Source organism: Columba livia, chromosome 17 (assembly GCF_036013475.1).
Source record: "Columba livia isolate bColLiv1 breed racing homer chromosome 17, bColLiv1.pat.W.v2, whole genome shotgun sequence".
Classification (NCBI taxonomy): domain Eukaryota; kingdom Metazoa; phylum Chordata; class Aves; order Columbiformes; family Columbidae; genus Columba; species Columba livia.
The window spans coordinates 3,452,481-3,475,388 of NC_088618.1; the positions used below are offsets into that span (position 1 = coordinate 3,452,481).

Below are 22,908 nucleotides of genomic sequence, written 5' to 3' on the forward strand. Positions count from 1 at the left end.
GTGGGGCTGTGGTTTTGCTCTGTGTAGCTTTTCAGAACAGTCTGTTTTCTGGCAGTTGATGTTTGTCCATCCCCGTGCCAAAGTCGCGGTAGCTTTAAAAAAGCAAACAACAAACCCAAGATGCTTGAAAAAGAGGATGGAGTGAACGCAGAAAACCTGGCCACACGTCAGGACTAGCACGGGGCTGCCTGCACAGCCTGCGGCTCCGTCTGAGCATCGAGTGAGGCCTGTTTCTTTGTCCCCTCTGCAGCCGATGGGCACAGGACAGCGTGCTTGGGACAGGCCACTGAATCCAGAGGAGATCCTTAACCCTTTGGTTAGGGGCTGGGCAGGTGCCTGGAGGTGGGTGACTGAATCAGCCCTTGCCGTTACATGGCCAAAATGCAAAATCAGACATGAATATGCTAGTGCTGCTGCTGATCCCATGATACCGAGGTGCCTGGGTAAGTGCTGACCTTCTGGGCAGGTACTTTGTCCCTGCGGACACTTTCAACCAGAGGAAGGTCCTGCTGGTGGATCCGTAGGTCCATGAGGTGAACAATTATCCACATCATGAGGAGAGCGAGGCGACCACAAAGGGAGTACCTTTCCAGATAACGTGGGGATGGAGATGGAAAAACTGGCCTGGCCAGTGCCACCACTGACATCAGCAGCTCCTCGCACTGCATGGCCATAAAAAGCAGCACTTGGGTCTAGATCCCGATGGGGAGGCAGATAGGTAGCCTCGCTGCAATTTGATTTCTGCAGCATTAAGACATCGGAATAGCTGGGACATGACGAATGTCATGGACAGAGCCCAATTTTCCCTTCTCTTTTTCAGAGACATTAGAGATGGATAAAGCCCGATTAGATTATCCAGTCGCTCTCCCAGCAAACACAGGGTGGTTCCCTCCAGTACATTTTTATAGTGTTTACCATGGTCTGTTTTGTTAGATCACAGCAACTAGAACATGAGGCCACATTTGTTTCTTGTTAGCGGTGGAGACATTTAGCACAGCTCATTCTGGTTTCAATGTTAAGTTGAGCAAATAATAAGTGTGGAAGGAGAGGGACAATCTGACGCTCCGCATCTGCCTACCTGCCCCAGCAGCCACCTGTGCCCAGCAGGTACTGTTTGTATTTTGGTTTTTAAAAGTATCTGAAGCATCCTTGGCTGCAGAATTTTGGACAGTGCTTGCCCTCGCTGATGAGTCCGGTCCCACCTGGGCAGTCGTGATCCTGTGCTGCCGTTTGGAGCCTCGTTCAGTGCCAGCCTTTGCTGCATCGACTGTAATAAAAGGCAGGACTTTTTGCAAGTAAAGGACAGCAATATTTGAAAATCATGAAGAGGCTGCTGGGCTCCAAGAGCAGACTGCAGCTCTGATGGAGCAGAGCTCACCCTGAACGTTAGTGATTTTTGAAAGAGGAGTCGGCTCCCTGAGTCTGGGGGGGACACAAAGCAGTGTTTCCTGATGCTGGGGTGGAATGGGGGATGTTCATCCAAGCTTTAAGAGCCTACACAGAGCCAGGGTCTCCCCTGAACGCCGTGCCGATGGGAGCCGCTTTCCCGGGGTCAGTGCGCGGCTGTGCAGACCAGCACGGGAGAGGTTAGATACCGGTAAATCCGGAGAGCTGGGGATGCTCCCGCTGGGATTTTGGCTTAGCAAGAACCTTCAGAAGCTGCTCAGATTCTCTAGGCGTCTGCAGAAGGTGTGTTCAGCTGGGAGTAACCCGTCCCCGAGGCTCAGCCCATCATCCCTGCTCGTTCCGGGGGTCCTGGGTTATTTTTAACCCATGCAGGTCCCTTGTCGTGCAGCCTCATGAGGAGCTGTGGCTCTGGCTGGGGAGCGGTGGTATTGGGCTGTCCCGGGGGCTTTGCCTCCACCTGCCCCGTCTCAGGCACCAGAGACAGTGATGGGATGAAGGATGGGTGACACGGTGGGACATTGAAGGGATGGGCAGCGTGTGGGGAGGAGACAGGGCTGCAAACACCCTTCCTGCAGCATCGGGAGATGTGGCACTGTGTTCCTGGCGCTGCCCATGCTCTGAGCACGTATTTTCCTGCTGGTAAGGGTTTGAGCGGTTAAACACCAAAAGTGAGATTGAATTGATGGAGAGCAGAGGAGGAAAGGTTGACTTTTCCATCAGATGAGAGAGGCGGGTGAGGTCTGATACAACCAGCATTTCAAGTGGCCCTGTGCTGTTTTCTTGCTCCTTTTCTCACGGAGAGGTTGGTGGTCTTATTTGCTCTTGGAGGCTGCAGGGGAGCTTGAGAGCGAAGTGGAGATAATTACACGTAGAAATAAAGCTACTCTGGTGTCAAGATGATCATTGTGGCCTACTTATTAAAAGTCCATTAAAAAATAAGAATCCCACTGCTCCCTGGCTGATGGTCCCCTGGCAAAGGATATTCCCCATAAAGCTGCCACTTATTGCTAAAAATCTCCTGCCAAGAGTGGGAACTTCACATCATTCTGCTTCCAGTTTGTCAGAAACGGGGCAGCTGCCCGCTCCGAGGCAGAGCTCGTGCTCCAGGCGAGCGAAGGGCGCACGCATCTGATGGATCATTGTGCAGACTATTGAGGCTTCTGAGATGAAGATGCTTTCTAAAATAATCCTCTTCGTTCGGGTATGGAAAATGCCATCTAACCCTGCAAGGGGGGAATCAATGGGAAGAGGAGGAACTTGCGAGTGTGTAATTTCTCATTGAAAAAAAAAGAAGAAAGTTTGTGTCGTGGTAAAATGATCTGATCTGATATTCAGTGTACGGTAATAAGCATAAATTTGCGTGAGCTCGTAATGAAAGGCCCTTGTGCGGATGTGTCGCCTGGGGGGCTGTTGCTGTCACTCTTCAGGGTATTTCAAAGAGCGTCTCTTTGCGAACGCCCCTTATTCTATAGTGAGGGGCACCAAAATTGAAGCTGGGCAATTAGTGCCGGGTGCTTCGCTTGCCAGGTGAGCCGTTCAGCATCGGGCTGAAACCGTGCTGGAAGACAAGTGTCTCTATTTCAATGTAATTATTCTGTGCGGAGTGTGAGGTTTTTATTCCAGAATGATTCCGCTTTGGTTTTGGAGCAGCGTTGCCCACGTGGCGGTGGAGCACGCGCCGGTTCTGCCTCCCACGGCAGTGCCGGGGGATTCCTTGGGGGACACGCCGTGGGGCTCCCGTGCGGGGCCGGGATGGGGGCGAGTGGCCGTCCCGCCAGGCAGAGCCACCGCGGTCACTCGCAGCGGCCGGGGCAGCCGCCGGCCCGCCCTGGGGTGACTCAGAGGGATGAAGTCACGGCCGTGGCTCGCGGGACGTGCCGTCATGCCGGTCCCCCCGGGCGCCGCTGTCAGACGCTGCTCACGCATCCCCGGCGAACAGGCCCTGTGCGTTAGCACTGACGCTTTCGAGGACTCGCTCCAGGGCACTGGGGGGACCGGAGCCACCCAGACCCCCCTTTCTCCATGCTGGAGCCGCGCCAGCGGGCGGGGTCCACGGCGTGACCTGCCCGGGATCCGGCACCGTCCCCTGCCAAGGGCTGACAGCCTTTCCCAGGCCCACCCTCTTCCCTGCCCCTGCCAAAACCCACATCGAATTATCCGTCCCGCCGCCTGTCCCGCCCTCCCCAAACACAAACCATTCCCGACGCGGATAAACAGCCCCAGCCTGGGTTTTTATAAACAACCCATTTCTTTTTTTTTCGCGTAAGTGCCATCCCAGCCGTCGGGGCTGGCAGGGGCTCCATGTCCCCGTGCACCCGTCCCCAGGACAGGAGTGGGGCACCATCACCGTCCAGCCTTCCCCAACCATCTCCTCTGCCAGGATCAGGTCTGGAGCTCTGCAAACTGCCTCTTCCACCACAAAGTGTGCGTGTACCCCCGCTCTGTTAACCACAGCGGCTAACGAGATGAATAATACTTATTTCTGGGAAGAATTTGATTTTCATCAGTCCGGGGAGTGGCTGCTCCTTAGCGACAAAGGGTTTGACAACTTCTCTTTCAGACACAGGGAGATACTTGTCATGAAATCCTGGTTTAATGATGTGGCACGTGACACGGAAACAGCCCTGGCTGTGGCCACTAAACTTTGCTGCCACAAATACCAGTAGATTTTTCTGCAAGCATTTAAGCCTGTGCTGACTTGAGCGCTGTATTTCCAACAGCACTGAGATTATCAGCAGAGCGGGCAGGGGGGCGGTTGTGGCTGCAAAGGGGTCTGTAACGGAGCAGTTTGCATGGCTGGAATAACGTGTCAGTGTTGAGGTTCAGCTTCTGCTGATGGGACATTGCTGTGAGGTGGCCCTGCTTGTCTTGTCACCTCATTCTGCCCCATCCCACCAGCTGGGCCAGGTCAGCTCATTGCTGGGACACAATGGGGATTGAGTTTGGCTCGTTTTCTGGACAGGTCTGCAGTGTGACAGCACTGCTCGTGGCTGGGGACGCCTGCCTGGCCAGGCTGGGGGTACAGGACCCATGAGAAGTCAAACCCAACCAGACCCTGCGGTCCTGGTCCTGATCAACTGCGGCCTCACACGGAGAAATGACTTACAGAGCATTTGTGCCTTGGGTGCTCGTGTGTGTGCCCCTGGGCGCAGGCTCTTGCTCTTTAAATCTACGTCTCCTCATAGCCAAAAAATAAATCCAGACAAAACCAGCTAAACCCCAGAACCATCAAAAGTGGCCCAAAACCATCCTTAGGGAAAGCAGTGGGACGTGAGCGCCAAGGGCTGTGCTGGAGTGTGTTTGGAGGCAGCGGGTCCTGCTCAGCAGCTGGTGTTATACAACTAGTAAAGAAGCCGGTTTCCATCAGGAAAAGTGGTTGTTTCTGGGAATACACCTGTCTGTTGTACCTTTCCTACAGCCGGGTATAGTTCGGGCGCTTCTCGGCTCCCAGGACAGCCTGACAGTGGTGCTGGGGGTCTCACAGGTGAGGGCAAGGGCTCTGCAGCCTGTCTGAGCTTTGCTGGATTCTCTTTGTGATCATTTCTGTCCCTCAAAACAGGAGCGTCCACCTGCCCTCCCTGCCGAGCACGTTGCCGCTTCCCCGCAGCCCTGTCACCCCCCCAGGCTGCACAGTCGGGCAAACACAATGCAAACGCGCATTCCTGAAATCCCAGCTGCAGTTTTGGGGGTGATTAGATGAGAACGATGTGGCCATATTTGGGAAAAGAATCGAAGGGTGCATTGCTGTGGGAGGATGGCTGCTCGGTCCCCGAGTCCCAGCGCAGCCTCGTGGGCTGCTGGCAGCTTGGGGACAGCAGCAGGACCTGTGGGGACAAACAGACAGGGAGACACAGCCGCTTCCCTCCGGGTTAGCACCATCACGAGCTGCTGATGGACCGCTTGCTGCTGGACTCTTTGGCTACCACAGCCGGGCTCTTCTGTGTAGACTGATCACATCCGCAGTGAGCAATAATAAAATAGTCACTTAAAAGTGACGTGAACGCTCCCATTCCGGTTGTCCTCCGAGTTGGGACTCGTGTATCTCCAGCAGCAGGTCGATGCATCCTCCCAGCGAGCGCCCCACGACGCCGGCACCCACGTGAGTCTCCTCGGAATGGGGATTTGGGATCCAGGCTGGGCATTACTGACCCCCACAGGGGACCTGCAGCTTCTTTCTGGCAGGACAAGGAGTGACAGAAGCCTTTGGATTTTAGGATGAGTTGTTTTATCTATTGTTGTGATCCAGGTTTGGCTGGGAACGGATGGGAAATGGGTGGTGTCATAGCTAAGTTGCTTTCTAAAGCAGGCACAGCTGAAAATGCTGGAGAAGGATGCTTCCATGACGATGCAGGGCTTGCTTTGCTCCTGGTGCGTCTGCAGCACGCAGGGATGCTGCTCGGCATCCCGCGAGCCCCCGGCCTGGCAGGGCTGGGCGGGGGTGGGCGTGCGGCCAGGGGGTGCGAGCAGGGGGTGCGGGGTAAAGCAAACCACAGGGAGGAGAAAACACGTGTTCCCCACCTGGGACAAGGCAGGGGGCTCATCTCCTCCGCTTTCAAACGTTATGCTCTCTTCCCCTCAGGTCATTTTCCCTTTGCGAGCAATCAAGTAACTTTTTAAAAGATTGAGCAGCAACTCAGAAAAGAAACATTTCCTCTTATGGAAAAGCCCTTGGTGATTTAGGGAGGGATCTGAGCGAGCAGGGTCCTGTAAAAAATCACTTCTGTGCTTTGCTGAGGTCAAGGAGCGTCCCCAGCACGCTGCTCACCCCCAGCACCGGCAGCCTGGGCAATGACACAGGGTTTGCCCAGCCTGGCTGCGGCTTTGCTGCTGGCACCAGCGTGTTTTGTGGCCGGGGTGCTGGTGAGCCTGGATGGGGCCTGTTTGGTGCCTCCCAGGATGCACGGCTGTGGTGTTTTCCATCTCTGCCATGTAATGATTGCTGTCTTGCAGAGTTTGTTGTTTACTGGCGAAGGAGCAGCACAGCTCCAGGCGGTTGTGGTCGGAGCTGAGCCGAGCAAACCCCATGCTCGTTATCATTCTCCTTATCGAATCCAAGCCTGGCCCTTTGATTTTTCCACTTGCTTCCACAGCCAACAGCATCAAACCCAGCCCTGGGATGCAGGCGATCAAAGCCAAGTTGCCGGCAGACATTCCTCTTCCTCTCCTTGTTGTTTTGGCAGCCGCTTGTTTTGCTTTGTGGTTTCTCCCATGAGCAGAGGGTGCCGCGCGTGGTCGTGAGAAGCCAGGCTGTGCGGCGGTGGGTGGCAGCGAGGGCTGAGGCGTTCCAGACCATCGGATCAGAGGCTCCGGGCCCCGTGAGCCAGTTATGTGATACACACATGGATTTTTGAGCCGTCCTCGCTGCACTCTGTATCCAGCTTGCCACCCGGGGATGGGTAGGGATGTGCGGGGAGCTCTGCGGTGGCCATGCGGTGTCAGACCTTGGTGGTTGATGCCTCAACCTCTGCTACGGCATCGGCAAATGGGGATGGATGCTGCAGGGGAGCCCTCAGGCGCCTGGGCAGTGCGGTGGGTAAAGAGGAGGCTGGTGATGCGAGTGCTCAGTGGGTAAATCCCTACCCCGGTTCTCGTTGGCATGCCCTGCCAGAGGGAGAGTTTGGAAGCAGGTGGAAGGGTGGATGGGGTGATGGAGAGGGGATGCTCTGAGCTGTGGCTGCTCAGTGCCAGCCCGGCTCCTGGCAGAGATGCTCTGCACAGCATCCTGCACGGCTGGGGATTGGGGCGAGAGCCGAGTGCCACCGGCTGTGCCGAAAAGAGCGCAGTGCATCCTGCCCGCGGTGCCAGTGCTAGACCTCGTTGGAAGGTCATGGTGATGCCAGCAGGCACCTGCACACACATCTGGCCATCCCAGGCATGCTGAGGCTCCCGGAGAAGCAGCAAAGCAAACCCCAGGCATTCCTGGCCAGCGTAGCATAGGCCTTTTGTCTTCAGCTTATCTCAAGCTGGTTTTAATTTGCAGCTCCCTGATTGCATGCAATGACCTGGGCCTGAGCCTGCTCCGCAGCTGAGTGCCCCTGGAGAGCATCATAAATGCCATTGATCTGAAGTCACCTGTGGGAGAAGTGAGGAGCTGATGCCCTGTGCACGGGAGAGGCGGCATGACCGAGTGGGTGCTCCCGGCAGGGATGGGGCTCACGCTGGTGGGGAACATCTCCCTCCAAAGCCCCTGTCCGGGCAGACTTAGGCTTGACATGGTGGGGAGAGGGTTGGCGCGTGTCCCCGCACTGCTGCAGTGAGCCCGTGGCCAGGGATACTAAGCTGCCTTTGAGCAAAATCCCCAGAGCTCACTGCCCACGGTGCCCAGGGATGGCTTGAGCAGCCCTGAAACGAGCTGCTGTGCACCTCAGCCTGGCCCAAGTGGCTCCTGCTGTGGCAGGGCTTAGGGGTCCTGCTTTGGCCCCTCCTGATTTCAGCAGCAAACAGGAGTTGGTGGTTTCTGTAGTGTGTTCTGTAAAAGCCCAGCACACTGTGATGTTGGCAGGGGAGGGGACACACCTGCGGGCAGCCAAATGGCATCCCCTGTGCAACCAGTCCACCCTCAAAACCTGGTCACAGAGAGAGGAGATGTCACCCCCAGCCGGCACTTTGGCTTGGGGACAGGCTCTCACACCATGACCTAACCAGTTCCCTACCAGCAAGCAACATGGCTGGAGCGATGGGAACTGGTGGTAGATTTTGAGGGTGCTGTGGAACAGGAAGTGAGGGGGGACTGGGAGAGGACGCGGGTGCCTCAGTTGCAGGGTTGATGCCCAGAGAGGTGGTGGATACCCTGGAGACATCCCAGGCCAGCTGAATGGGGCTTTGAGCAACCTGAGCTGGGTCAAGATGTCCCTGCTTATGGCAGGGGGTTGGACTGGGTGACCTTTGAAGGCCCCTTCCAACCCAAACTATTCTATAATTCTATGCCAGCATGCCCTGTGGGCATCAAGAGAGGTTTCTGCGTGGGGCTCTGGTGTGTCCCCGGTCCCCTGCTGCAGCCCAGCACATCTCACCACAGAGGGGCTGGGGAAGGCAGGAGCTGTCGTTTTTCCGGAGGTTTGCAAGTTTTGGAAAATAAATAGCCCTGCGCAGTAGGTTAAGCTTGGCATCCTGGCGGATTAATCACGCTGGCTGCAGCCAGCACTGTGAGCCCCGGTGACGAGAGCTGTGGTTTATAGCTGATGATTCATCGACTCGACTTAGAGCGACCACGTTATTCCAGCAGATTGCAAAATCAGAAGAGGAATGTTGTGGTTAGTTTACGGCTTAACTATGCAAATCGTCAGGAAGCCTTCAGAGCCGGAGAATGTAAGGCACAGCGCGCCCGGATGGCTGGGCGCTGAGCAGGGGCCAGGAGCCGGCGATGGGGCTGTCGGGGACCGGCCGCTCGCGGGAGCCGGGGAGCGGAGAGGTGAGTGATTTGGGGGGAGATGAGGGTCTGGAGCTGGCAGGGAGTGCGTGAGCGGGGTGTTTCGGAGGCGGGGGCTGTGCCGCCGGCCGGGAATGGGTTCCTGGCTGGTTTCACCGTCTCTGTGCCAGGGCGGCAGGCGTCTCTGGAGGAGCTGGGGAAGGTAAAGGTGGGGAGCTGCTTCTCCCACCTCCTCCTGCCCTCCTGTCCTGCTCGCAGAAGCAGGCAGTGCCTCCGCGGAGGAAGTAAACAGAGTGGGAGGAGCTGCACCTCTTCCTCGCCAGGGCTTTCCCCCAGCCAGACCCGCTGCCGGGACACGCAGCAAGTTGGTCGGTTCTCAGCAGGGCCAGTGTTTCGCTGTCCGGGACCTACCTGGAAGCCGGTGTCCCCTGAAAGTGCACTCGGAGCCAGAGCTTTTGAGTGGCTGAAATCCCGGTGACGTGCCAGTCCGATGGAGCTGGCTGGGCAGGGCGAGCTCTGTCACCCTGAGGGGAGCTGTGTGCTGGGGCCAGCACAAGTCCCTGCCCACGGGCCATGGCGAGGGGTTGGCCGGTGGCACGCGCGGCGTTCCCGGGAGGGCTGGCAGTGCTCTGCTCCTTTCCAGCTGCTCCGGGGCCAGTGGGAAATTGGGGCAGAGGTGAGCAGATGTTTGTAATTATGGAGCAGCTCATGCCGGAGCATGGGGAGCACACGGGGAAGGAGGCCGCCCGTTCCCGTGGATTCGGAGCACGATCGGCCTCTTGCTCACACGTCCCAGGTGCGAGTTTTGTCCTGGGGCCTTTTTAAATAAACAGGATGTGTCGGCAGCAAAACCAAGCAGCAGTGATGCTGAGGAGGAAGGGCGGTCCCATGGTTAGAGCCTCTGACCTGGGAGGGAGCGATAGCCCTGCCCTCTGCCACAGGCATCTTCCCTGGCCTGGGGCATGTCCCTTCACCTTGCTGTGCAAGGTGGGGAGCACGTACCTGCTCTGCCTCCAGGAGATGAGGTGCCTCATCCCCAGGGGTCAGGGATGTAGGTGGAGAGAGGTTTAAGCTTGCTGGGAGACGAGCAGATTTGGTGTTGGCCTTTGACATGTCCACTAAGAGCCAACCCACCTGCTGCTCCACCTCTAACCAGGGTGATATGAATCAGAGGGAAACGTGGGCTGGTAATTGGGGAAGCATTTCCTGGCCTGTCACGCTTTGGGATGGCGTCCCGTCCCTTGAATCATCCAGAGCTGGTCTACGTCCAGCACTAAGAATAGCAGTAGCCTCCCCGTGCACCGTGGGGGCAACCGGGGGGGACCAGATAGCTCAAGGGTTCCCGGCTGTGACTTGCCAGCACTGTCCTGTGCCACGGTCTGGCAGTGATGTCTGAGGTTTTGGGGTACAGCATGTAGCACAGACAGGCCAAGGTGGCTGCTGTGGTCAGCTGGGGGGTGTCCCACCTCCTTTCTCCACATGCCACTTGTAGCTGAGCTCTCACATGGTTTCATTTGGGACCCTGGGGTGGCCACTGCGCTCCAGGGCTCTGGGTGCTTCAGCCATCCCCGCAGCCTCCAGCCCAGCAAGTACCTCGGGATGCGATGGGATGGGATGGGATGGGATGTAAGGTGACATTTGTGAGCGTGGCCGTCCAGAGAGGTACTTTCCAGGGTGTTTGGGGTGCCCTGCCATGCAGCAAGCCCTAGCACAGGAGATGAGCCATCACCGCGCGTTTGCTGGGGTTCAAAGCAGCGTGTGGCCAGGAGCTGCCTTCAGATGAGGACACGAACACAGCCGCAGGTTGAGCAGGGGACAGTTTTCCCACTGTGGCCTCATGGTGACGATGCTGCCTCATGTGTGCATTGCTGCCCGATATTTGCATTGCTGCCTCATGTATGCATTTCACGCATCTCAGCCTGGCAGGAGGGGGCTGGCAGGTGGGTGCCCTCCTGTCCCCTCCCGCTGTGTGCAGGGTGCTGTGCCATCTGGCTCCTGGCGTGGGTCACCCTGCTGTGGCTGGAGCAGGGCAATCACTAGAGGGCAACCTTGCATTGAGATGCTCCTTTGCAGTGGGAGAAGCTCTAATTTGATGTCCCATCATGCTGGGCTTGAAACCTTCTGGAGAAACGGGATGCGCAGTAACTCGCTGAAGCCGGGTCACTGGGGTTTGCTTGTCCTTGTCGTGCCGGAGTTTGGTGGTTGTCTCCCCAGAGAAGTGCCTGCGTTACCACGTGAGCTTCCGTGGCCTCTCGCACATCTCCCTGGTTTTCCACCCCTGTGTTTGCAGGCTGGCGTGGGGAACTCATTAGCATCGCTGCCACCCCAGCCCGTTCCTCTAGGGCAGAGCTGTGACGGCTGCTTGTGGTGACAGTGCCTTGGTTTGAATGGGCATGGAGATGGGATGAGGTGATGCTGGAGCTCCCCGAGGAGCCCGCGCCAACCTAGCGCTGGGGCAGGGACTTGTGCGGTCATAGCTGGGTTCATGGCTGGAAAGAGAGCTGTTCCTTGGCCAGTTGCTGCAGGAGACAGCCTGTTCCCCAAGCCTTAGGGATTTGTGGACTTCAGAAAATATTAAGTTTATTGAGTGCTCGTCCCAACCATTCCCTGGATCCCCACAGCCTCGCATCCCATGGGGCCCTTCCTGGGGTGCAGTATGGGTGAGCTGATGGGGTACGGGGGTGTTTGGCACGTGTGCCGGTGCCGCAGGGGCTGAGGCTGCCACACGTGCGCTACTGAGCGGGCTCCTGGCGGCACAGCTGCCTCACCCCATACAAAAAGGAATTGAAAGTCCGTGGTGCTTCAGCGGTGGCAGCACTTGTGTTTTAAGGATTTGTGTTGAAGCAGGGCCTGAGAGAATCAGAAACTTTTTTGCTAAACTGCTCCAAAGCCCAATTTGACAGCTCTGCACTTCTCGTTTTAGCACCAGCCCATGGGGCAGAGGGTTTAGCTCGTACCCAGTGCCGCTGCTGGGGAACTCCCATGATCAGGCAGCCTCCCAGTTCCTGCAGACTGGGGACAGGCCGGTCCTGCTGGCTCAAGGGACAGGGACACACCTCATCCGCGCTTGCTGAACAGCTGCGTGCTGCTCAGACCAGGCCACCTGGGATCATACTTTCTGTTGATAAGCCAGCTTTAAGGCAGTTTCCCCCCCATTACATCACTGAGCCCTTTCCCAAGGGGTGGTGGAAGCCCAGTAGCTTGGGCAGGGGCCGGGCAAGCCCGGGTGGGTTTCCTGGAGCGAGCAGCCTCGCGTTAGCCAGGAGCAGAATGGTTTAATAAATCATTTCCGTCTCTCATTTCTGCTTCTCTATGAAATGCCTCTGGTTTGCCAGTTGCCAGAGGGAAGGGAGGTCAGGGGAACCAGGCGTCCCCAGCATCCTCCTTCCTGCAGCTGGTGGAACAAAACCCAGAACGATTGCAGTCGCTGTGTCCCTCGGGTTCAGCAGCGGCGCTGGGGCGGTTGGGTGCACGGGCTGCACCCAGGGTGCTGGGCGGAGCGGAGCAGGTGGGAAGCTGGGCATCTTCCCTTCTCAGTGATACGGGGCCATAAACTTTCCCCATGGGCCATGTCAGATGCTTGGGAAAAAGATCACAGAGTTGGTATCGCTGAGCCTCGGGGCATCTCTGGTGCCCCCATCTCCTTTGTGCTCCAGCAAAATGCATCCTGCCGGCTGCAAATCGTGACTGATGTTGCTAAGCCATCACCTGCAGGGAGCTGGGGTTGATCTCAGCTCCCTGCTCGCTGCTGGACCCTGTGGGAGCTGCAGGGGCTGTTCTGCTGCCTGGAACAGGAGACAGAGCACGGCTGCCTCATCCCGCACTCCCTCTGATCTCCCCAGAAAGCTTTCAGCCCCCGTGGCCTCCGTAAGCGCCCTGTCTGTCCCTTCTGCCTGCGGCTCTTTTTCCTCTTGGCCGCTCACCCCCCAGCATTGTTTCAACGCGTCTGTTTAGTTTGGCCCAGGTGCTGCGATGTATCCGCCTCATGGTTTTGTTTTACCTCCCTTGTTTTGCAGCAGCAGCAGCAAATGCCTCGGAGCAGCCAAGAAGAGAAGGATGAAAAAGAGAAAGAAAAGGAGAAGGAGGGAGAGAAGGAAGAAGACAAGCAGGAAACAGAAAATGACAAGGAAGAACTGACAAAGTAAGGACAGCCCTCCCTGTCTGGCTCCTGGCCACCTCCAGCGAGGGCTGGGGCTGCGGTGGTGGAATGTGCAGGGGGATGCTCAGTGGGATGCAGTGGTGGGACACGGCGTGTTCCAGGGCTGCCCGACCCCATGTGGGTCGACATGTGCCCACCTCACCTCCTCCGTGGGCAGAGAATCATAGAATCACAGAACAGTTTGTGTTGGAGGGACCTTCCCAGCTCCCCCAGTGCCCCCCCTGCCATGAGCAGGGACATATTCACCAGCTCAGGTTGCTCAGAGCCCCGTCCAGCCTGGCCTGGGATGTCTCCAGGGATGGTTCATCCACCACCTCTCTGGCCAACCTGCACCCTTGTTTCACCACCCTCAGTGTAAAAAAAATTTCTTCCTTATATCCAGCCTGAATCTCCCTCCTTTAGTTTAAAACCATCACCCCTTGTCCTGTCGCAACAGGCTCTGCTGAAAAGTCTGTCCCGTGTTTCTTATCGGCCTCTTTCAAGCGCTAAAAGGTGCAATAAGGTCTCCCCAGAGCTTCTCTTCTCCAGTTGAACACCCCCCAGCTCTCTGAGCCTGTCCTCACAGCAGAGCTGTTCCATCCCTCTGAAGATGCTCTGCTCTTCATTCCTCTGCCCTGCTGCTCCCAAACTGGGAGAGCAACTCTGATACACATTTTTTTTTTAACAAACCGAATCGACCCGCAAATCCCATCTGATCCTCCAGCTTGTTTTGTTGTTGCGGGAGCCTCTGGGAGTCAGAGAAGTGATCTGCGTGCAGCACTTCACCTTTAGCGTTATTGCTGTCAACGTGAGCGCTCCCAGATGAAGGTTTTCGGCCAGCCCTGCCTCCCTCACGCCGAACCGGGAGGGAGCACCAGAGCCGCGGCAGGGAAAGGTTGGCACGCAGACCGCGAGCTATCTGTAATGAGCTTAATACTTGGTTTAAAAGAACATCTGGCTTCATTATATCTAGGCTACGAAGACATTTACCAGCAGGTCCCTTTCAGGAAGATAAATGAGGAGGAGGCAGGGATGAATTTGAATGGTCTGGTATTAAACCTGTCTCTGTCAGGTCTCTGCGTGCACTCGGTGGTGGAGCTGCAGCCAGCTGCAGAAAGAAAACCCCACCGCAAATTACCCCCCCAGCAATCCAGCCAGGAAAAGAGCCTGCGTGTGCAAAAAACCCCCAGAAAAACAGACCTGCCCCCCCAAAAGACCAACAACAAAAAAATATCCTTGAACACGTGCAGAGAAATAATTGCTTGACCTAAAAATCAGACCAACCTAACAATGTTTTTTCTTTTTGCAGGGACAAGAACGACGACACGTCCGGGGAAGACAATGATGAGAAAGAAACTGTCACCTCCAAGGGTCGCAAAACCGCCAACAGCCAGGGCCGGCGCAAAGGCCGCATCACCCGCTCCATGGCCAACGAGGCCAACAACGAGGAGGCGGCTGCCCCACAGCAGAGCACGGAGCTGGGTGGGTACCGGGGGCACCTTGGCAGGGCTTTTGGGGTGTCCTTTCTGCTGGGGTGGGACGTCACTCCCTGCTCACAGAGCAGGGGTTTTCCTTCATGAAATGCTCCTTTTTGGGGGACAGCAATCCCACAAATGACCCACTGCGGTTCACCCAGATAAAGTTGGAGGCATTTGCAAGCTTGGCTTGTCCTGGCTGAGCGTTAGTGAGCTTTACAGGCTCAGAGGGAAAGTATTGCAAAAGACGAAAAGGGAAGCTGTCAGTTTTAGCAGCACGTCGGCTGGGTTTGTGCAGGGCTCGTGCACCTCCTGCACCCGGAGATGTGCTTCTCTTTGCAGCGGTCTGGGATCTCAGTGCCCTCGAGCTCTGCACAGGAGCCTGCTCTGCCCTCCTGGCTCCCTGCCGGTTCTCCCACCCGTGGATCGTGGCCGGAGCCATGCGGTGCCACCAGGGTTAGACAGGAATTCGTGGCAGCATCCGCAGCCCCACGTTGGGTGTATCTGCTCTTGCGCCTGCAGCGTCAGTAGCGGCCACCCTGGAAAAATGTTCATGTATCAACTTAAAGAAGCCAATACATCAAGGAATTTGGCTGATTTTCATGTATTTTCTGCTCTTATCAAGTACAAGATTATTACTGGGCTACCTGAGGCAAGTAAAGCTAAAAGCAGGGTGACTCCTCTCAGTTTCCTTGCTCTGCACTTTCTTGCTTGTTCTGTTCCATGTGCTATAAATCACCCGGAGGTGTTTTGCCTCCCTGTTCCTGTGCTGACGACTGGCTGAAGCCTCAATCGCGAGCACTGTTTTCATACAGGCGATATAAATAGTTCCCAGCACAACGGAGCCCTGCTCTCCCTCTCAAATTTGTTAAGCAATGCTGCAAAGAAGCAGCAGATAATGCCAGTAACTTAGATGGGATTTTTTTATCCCAGCATCTGAGAGTCTTTGATAAACTTCACTGTGAACACCGGGAAAAGACTTTAAACCATGTTAAATTGGGAAAAAGGAATGGATCGATTCCAGTGACATATCTGAGTAATTGGTTTCACTTTATGTCTCTCCAATAGTGCTTTAATTTAGGTTGGCTAAGAAAGTTATTGCGTTTTAAATACCAATTGAACATTAAAAAACAACACAAAACCGTATTGTGGTTTAACTGCAGCATGCTGGAGCTCCCCGTAGGCATCTGTTTCATAACTGCGCAACCTCAGTAAATACCATTAATCAAACCAAACGGGCCATTTCTTTGGCGTTTCTTTACCATGCAATAACAGTCATCCTCAAGCTGAGTGAAGGGCCTCGCGTGGCGCGGCGGGGACGCTCACTTTTACGTAAACGAGCATCGTGGCCGTGGCTCGGCCGGGGGACATGGTGAGGTATCCATTTCCCTCCCTCTTGGCCAGTGTCCCCAGGGACAGCGTTTCTGGGGGAGGTGGTGACCTGCGCTGGCTTCAGGAGGTGACACCTGCGGTTGTGCTCAGCCGCCTGTGAAGGAGATTCCTCTGCCTCATGCCGTGGGCATCCGAGTCCGTGTTGTCCTCCTGCAGGGTCTTGGCTTCTTGTAGAGCTTCTTGGAAGACGCTTCCTTCTCTCCTCACCCATATTCTTTATCCTGAACCTATCAGCCTGTTTTCCATTTTAAAAGGACACTGTCAAAACATCTCTCATCACTGTTGAAATAATGCTTTGCCTGTTGTTTAGAGTAATAACCCCTTGGCAGCCTGAGCCGGAAATCTGTTTCCTTACCGAGTTGTTTTTTGCCTCTGACTCACACCCTGGTTTGTTATTGTAGGGTTTGCTCTAGTGCCAGGCTGCCAGCGGGACTGGTGCATAGTGAAGGCTTTATGCAGGACCTTGATGTCCCCGGCCGCAGGGTGCGGTAGAGGGGGAGCATCGGGTGCTGACACCCCTCGACTCCCCCGGCCGGAGCAGCATGGTCCCGCTGCGATGGGCACCGCTCCGGGTGAACCCCCCGGCATTGCTGGAAGCGGCTCTGAGGTGCCCCAGAGCCCGCCGGTGGCTCTGAGGGAGCCCGCAGTCAAGCACGCTCAGCCAAAGTCAGTGCCAAGGTGATGCTGTTTCTCCGTCTCCGCCGAGGGTGACGGTCCCACCCTGCGTCTGCCACCTCCAAAGCACACAGCCGGAGTCGGCTCCGTCTTCGGTACCTGTTGTTGGCGGGCCAGGGTGCATGGCACCGAATCCGCAGGAAATCTGCTGCCACCCTCAAGCCATCTGGCTTCGCTTCCACTCCCAAAGTAGAGGTTTTGCATCACTGAGACGCATCCTGGGGGGATGCTGTGCACGGGTTACTGTGCGTGGAAAAGCCTTGAGAGCCCCCATCGCGACAGCCTTCTCTGCAGAAGTATGTTTGCTCGGCACAGCGTTCTGTCGTGCCTCTGGGAAACCGGGCACTGGACGGGCTTTGGGTGTTTGAGCATCTCTGAGCTCGCTGGGTTTGCTGAGTGCTCTTCTTTCCTTCTTCCTTCCAGCTTCTCTGGAGATGAATGAAAGCTCTCGCTGGACCGAAGAGGAGATGGAGACAGCTAAAAAAGGTGAGTTGCTCTTTTTTCTTTCTCCTGTCGGCTCTGCTGGAGCTAACCCAGCCGTCGGGGATGGACAGTGTCTGACCACTGGATTGGCACAGGCTGGTGGGGCTGGCTTCTGGCCGTCTTGGTGCTGGTTTGTTTTTGATGAACCTCGCTGGGGGATTTTGGGGGAGACGTGCGGTGGTACGGGGGGCACGCTCGGCCTCTCTGGCCCCGAGAGCTGTGGTGACACCAGGGACATCTGGGCTGTGATTGGAGCCCACGCATGTCCTTCAAGGCAGGTGCCGGCCATAGGAGTTGGAGACGGTGCTTCGTCTGTTGCTTTTTGCAGCTTCTGGTGTCTGTAGCATGAGGTGCCACTTCACACCGCTCTCTGGAGATTTGTGCTATCAGCACGATCTGTTCCAGTCACGCCAAGAGTGTTTGCAGCTCTGGGATTTAGGAGGAGGACGCTGAACCCCAGCAGCCTGCAGCCGCGTGTCGGGGAGCTCCGGAGAGCCGGGGCTGTGGGCAGCACGGGGTGACTTTACGTCCTGGCCCTGATTCAGAGCCTTTGCTGAGACCATTTTTAAAAAGTGCTGAGTGTAGCACAGCCCTTGTTGCCACTTCCCCTCCTTGTGCTGCTCCTGCGCCAGCTCTTTCGCTGCTCTCATTTTTTTTGCCAAAGTCACGGTCTGTTGATGGGCTGTCGAGCTCACGTCCCCAGCCCCTGCATCCCGCTCACATCGCTGCCGACTCGCCTGGCCCGGTGAGGATTGTAAATGGAAAATTAAAATGGAAATGAGTGCTGTTTGGGGATGGCAAATGCAAACAGGCGTGTTAGCGGGTTCAGCTCTGCTTGGAAAATGCACCTGCTGCCGGGATGGTGATTACACGTTCTGGAGTGCCGGCTGCCCAGGTGCCGATGGGAGCCGTGGACTTGGATTACTTTGCCTGTGAATATCCCAAAGTGTTTGGCTCACTCGCCTATAAGCTGTTCCAGCCCCCTTTACAAACCAGTGCCAATCCTGTGCTTTGCTGAGCAGGGCTTTCTATAGACGCAAAATTTAATAGATAGACTTTAATCAAACAAACTGGACAGGGGCCAGGTAATGGGGTGAGCAGGTGCTGAGCAGAGAGGGTTTGTTGGAGGGATCTTTTCCGAGCGCTGCTTTGTTTTGGAGATCACATCTGGTTGTTAAAAAGTGCCTCTTGCTGGTTCATGCTGGATGCTGGAGGTGCGCTTAAGGAGTCTTAAAACCAGCTGCCAAAGCCTGCGTGGAGGAAGGATGAAGCGTGGGAGCACGTAGAGTTATTCCAGCCCAGGGGCCAGGACGGGGCAGGGAGATTTGCTGGTGTGAAGCCCGATTGCTGATGTTTTCCCCTCCATTACAACCTGGGAAACTGAGATTGCAACGCCAGACTTATACAGAGAAGCCAAATTCCCCTTTGCCAGGAAGCAGCCGCTTTAATGCTTCGAACTGGCTCTGTTTGGCGTTTCCAGGGACCGGTGTGGTGGGGGTTTCCGACTCGCAGCGCTGCGAAACTCCGCAGGAAACCTCGGGAGGTTGGAGGCGGCAGAGCCGCTGCAGGGGGTGGTGGGTACCCGGCCTGGGGACACGGGCACCGTCCCCCTCACCGTTAAGGGCTCAGCCACCCCAGCCACACTCTTCCCCGGTTGCTAGTACCAATCTGAGCCCACAGCCAGCTGCTTTAGGGAGTTGAACAAGCAAAATGTGAGTCCTATGTAAAATCAGCCCTGACACCCCGGGGTGCTTGGGTGATGGGGATGGTGCCCTCTGCTTCCAGCACCCACCAGCCAGGAGATCAACCTGGCCTTGCTGTCCACCTCTGAGTTCTTTGTGCGTGGCGTGAAACCCAATGTCGTTTCTGCTGGGGGAGGTAAGAGAAAACAGCCCTGGGACAGTGAGGTGTTGAAGTCGCCTCCTCTGGTCCGGAGCCACACCGAGAGTTTCCAAGCAGGAGAAGGCAGGACCGTGTCTGCTGGGAGAGACAATAAAGGGGAGTACCGCGTTATTAAAGTTAACTAGGGGAACGCAAACCTAGCGAGAGGAAAGTTCTTGCTTAATGACACTTTTATTACGCAATAAACTTTGATTCACTAGTCTGTCAAAATGTGCGGAGATTGGTATAATGGCAGGGCGGCGCGTTTTCCTGATATTGCAGGAGGTTTTGATTAACCGGAGCTGCTCAAGGATTTCCCGTGTTCCCTTCCCGAGGGGGAGCGGGCAGCACCCGCGGCTGTGCTGCCGGGCAGGGCGCGGAGGCTGTCGGCAGCGGGACGGGGCTGCTCCTTACAAGGCAATGTTTAGGCAGCTCCCGCCTTTGGGGGACCGACGGGCAGGAGTTCCAGGCAGGGGCTTTGCAGGCAGCGGGTGAGCACCAGCCAGGAGCAGGCAGGCGGGTTTATTGCCCTGCGCCGCAGAGCAACCGTGATAGCGCTGGACCTGAACTCGATGAACCAGGAGGTTTTGGAGTGACTTTGGTTACTCGCTAAAGTCTGGTATCTGTTCTCACCCCGGCTCTGGGTTTTCCCCTCCCGGCATCTATGAAGTGGTTTTGTTCTTTGAAAAGAGGCGATGTGGAAATGGCAGTTTCTTGCTCACCTGAGGTCCCCCTGTACCTTTCCAAGGCTCTTTTCTCCGCGCTCTCAGAGCAGAGCTCAGCCCAGGATCTTTTCACCTTTTCCCGGGCCGAGGACGCAGGGAGGCCATGGGATGGATTCAGCATGGTGAGGCAGAGAGAGCTGGGCACAAATGTAAAAAAGCTGATGTCAGAGAGTTAAATAACCCATGAAAAATCCCGAATAGCTCATTCTGGGTAGATGTAAAATATTCCCCTGGATGCCAAAGGTATTTTTTGGGGGGCTGATTTTCAGTTCTGCTGACAACCCATTTGGAAAGTAAGACGAGTTTTGGACTGACTTGAACCATATTTTTCCCAGTTCCATTCTGTCCACAAAACTAAAAAAAAAAAAAGAGTGTAAACACATGCACCCCTAATTTGGGTTTGCACGGTTATTTCTAGCGAGCAGCTGGCCGCGGGGCAAGGAGAGGTGGGTTTTTGTGGGTCTTCACGTTCTTCCTCTATAGCTTCTTCAAGCTCTGTACCTTCCTCCCTTCATCTCCCCTGTGTTCATGCTGGAGCTTTCTACTCTCCAGTTAGAGATATTTACTACGAAATCCTGCTGATGGTGGTAAATGTGGGCTGGAGAAGCTGATTTGCAGCCTGTGCTGATTGCTGTTTGTTGTCCCTCTTGCTGGTCCAGGGGTGGGACGTCCCTCGGGTCCCCCAGTGGGTGCTCTCCATCCAGGTGGGTGCAAGGACAGTCCCTGGCATCTGCCACCATGGCCAGAGCACCGGCATCTGCCAGCTCCGAGCAAACAGCCCGTTTGCCATCAACTTCGTGCCAAGATACCTGGAAATCATGGGGATGGGGTGGATTAAGAGCCACGAGGGCAAAACCGCGTCCAAGGCGTGAATTGTCTGCACTTGCCCTGGAAGAGGTTGTGATGAGCTGTAATCCCGTCCACACCATCGCATGCTGGGGCTTTGCTGCTCTTGGGACAAGGTGTTACCCCTGGGACAGTGCCCGTAGCTGCCACCGTGCCCTACGGAGCTGCGTTTTCTGCCACCGTTGGCTGAACGTTTCTCGAGCACGTAGGAGCAAACTGCGAGGATTTGCTTAGTGAGTGTCAGCGAATGAAACACAAAAGGCCTGTCAGGGGGAACTGCTGGGTAATTACTATAATTTACAGCCTACGTTTTAATTTTGAGCGTTATTTTTTCAACAATAAGGGAGCAGGAATAATATCCAAACCAGGTGAGAGGAGAGAGCTGGGCCCATGGGGAGTGGCTGCTGCACGTGGACTCGCTGCCCTGTGCTGGGGACTCGACTTTCGCCAGCCAGACCGGAGGGGATGGCACCTCTTGGGGAGCAGGTGTCCCCAGGGAGGGTGGCTCCAAGGGTGGGGACACAGCACAAAAGGAGGGTTGTGGTAGGATGGGGAGAGCCAGGCAGGTCAAGAGTCAGGGCATTGGGCTTGGTGTGGCAGGCTGGACCCGGCTTTACCATCCCCAGGAAGGGTGAGCATCACCCGCCATGGCGAGAGCACACGGAACCAGCTGCCTGTGCAATGGTCCCTCAGACAAAGTCCCCAGCGCCTGCAGGGACGTGGGCTCGCTGCCCGCACACCGTCCCCGCTGCTTTCCCTGGCACGGCGTCAGGAGCCCGGCGCTCGCCCAGCTCCGCCACCCACCGGCTCCGCGGCCCTGGAGAAGTTACTCACCTTCCTTGTGCCTTGGTTCTCCCACGCGCTGCAAAGCGCCCGAGATTGGTGGGGGGAAGCAGCTCCGCGATGCTTTGGGTGGTGTCACTGACTCCGTAGTGCCAGCCTTTGTCCGGGATGGGGTTACGATGCGTTTTGGCTGTGCCGCAACCAGAAGTGCCTCCATCCTCGCTCCCAAGAGGGAACGTGGGTGCAAGAGGGGCTGGAGGATTGCACCAGGTGCTGCCGAGTGTAGAGGAATAAGAACACTTAGTTCTTCCCCTGTAACCTCAATCTGTTAGTTCCCATTAAGGGACCCTTTTATAGGCTCCCTGTGCCATCGCCAAACCCTTGGTGGGGCTGGGCAGCCGTGCTGTGAGCCTTGGAAGAGCTCTGGTAAAAACCCACAGCTGCAGAGAGCCGAGGGGGCACAAGCTGACAGACCCTCCAGGTTTCTCCCCCACGCTCCAAAACACCAAGCACACGCTATCACGCTCTCTGGGCTCCTCATCCTTCCAGCCTCCGCTTGCCGGTGCTGGAGCAGAGTCCCCTGGCCACCCACGCGTGGTGAGACCGATGCCCACGCCAAACCTCTCCCCATCCCTCCTCCGCCGGGGTCGAGGCGTGCCAGGGTGCCATGGCATCCCGCCAGCGCGGCACTGGGCTCGCCGGCACGCACCTCCCCAAAGAAAAGCGCCTTTGATTCACTTGAGAGTGGAGGAAACTATTAGCCAAGCTTTGTTTTCCTGGATCCCTCCCCCTGCCGCTGACATTCAGACGAGAGCGAGGGAGACAGAAAGTGAGAGAGGGAGGGCGGGAGCGGGTGCCAAGCGGCCGCACCCCTTGTCAGCTTGGGTCAGCGCCACGTTCGTTATTAATGCTCTGTCTAGAGGTCACATTCAGATGCAACGAGCCCCGGGTCAGCCAGAGGAACAGATTAGAGCTCACTCGCTGCTCCGCCACATACCGACAGCACCGGCTCCCCGTCCCCGGGCTGGCAGAGCGGAGCTGCGGCGCGCGGTCGGCTGCTCCCTCCCCTGCGCCTTTCTCCTGCCTGTTTTTTGTGGGTTTTTTAATTATTTCTTGCAACATTGGGCACTTTCTGAAACTGCACAGCCTCCCTGTAGCCCTGAACGAGGAGGTGAGGTAGGGAAGAAAATACCGGAGGCGCTTCCATCCACCGTACCCGCGGCTGCAGCCGGCTGGAGGGCTCCGGCGAACGAGCGGGAGGAGCACGGAGGACGCCGTTTGCTCACTGGCCCCACCGGAGGGAAGAGCACTGAGGCCGAAGCATGTGTTCCCACCAACTTCTGTCACTGGGGTCAGGAATCTCCCGCCTGTGACCTGCTTTCCAGCCCTGGTGCCTCCTCGCTCCCTGCTCTCGGCCGCCCATGGCTCTGAAATCCTCTCGCCCCCAGGATTTAAGGAGCCGGCTTTGCTTTCTTCTCCGTCTCTGGCTGCTGCGAGGGAGCGAAAGCAAAATGCGTGGGGAGGGTGTGAGCAGAGCACTGGCAGCACTTCGCAGCAGGCTGCCGTGCCCGGGGGGGCTCTGAAGAGGTGCCCCAACGCCCGCGTCCTTCCCAGCTCGCCCGCCGCACGCTCCGGGTGCATTCCCTGCTTGCCGGAGCCAGACCCGGAGCACGTAAGTCCAGTGATGGGATTAACCTCGGGGTTGCATGTAGCTGCCTGTGGGCAGCCCCTGCG

The 22,908-nt window shown here is 56.6% G+C and overlaps 1 protein-coding gene and 1 long non-coding RNA gene across 30 annotated transcripts in view; one reads left to right on the forward strand and one right to left on the reverse strand.

Moving 5' to 3' along the window:
* The window catches only part of NCOR2 (nuclear receptor corepressor 2), a 214,985-nt gene that overhangs the window by 143,486 nt on the left and 48,591 nt on the right, over nucleotides 1–22,908 (forward strand). For 23 of the 28 annotated variants that reach the window (XM_065033392.1, XM_065033393.1, XM_065033400.1 and 20 more), the window contains 3 exons: nucleotides 12,793–12,917; nucleotides 14,224–14,396; nucleotides 16,880–16,942. In XM_065033392.1, coding sequence (XP_064889464.1) covers nucleotides 12,793–12,917; nucleotides 14,224–14,396; nucleotides 16,880–16,942 — 361 coding nt within the window. Of the gene's footprint in view, nucleotides 1–8,666; nucleotides 8,819–12,792; nucleotides 12,918–14,223; nucleotides 14,397–16,879; nucleotides 16,943–22,908 lie in introns of those variants that run through there. The other 5 variants (XM_065033382.1, XM_065033398.1, XM_065033389.1 and 2 more) reach the window with 3 other exon arrangements.
* On the reverse strand, nucleotides 15,446–21,725 carry LOC110358038 (uncharacterized). Of its 2 annotated transcripts, none has more exons than XR_010466770.1 (3): nucleotides 21,226–21,725; nucleotides 19,543–19,682; nucleotides 15,446–18,916 (listed from the first exon to the last, which is right to left on the reverse strand). It is a non-coding gene; the product is annotated as an uncharacterized LOC110358038 (long non-coding RNA). The 2 variants fall into 2 exon arrangements; XR_010466769.1 differs by having other exon boundaries at nucleotides 15,446–18,919.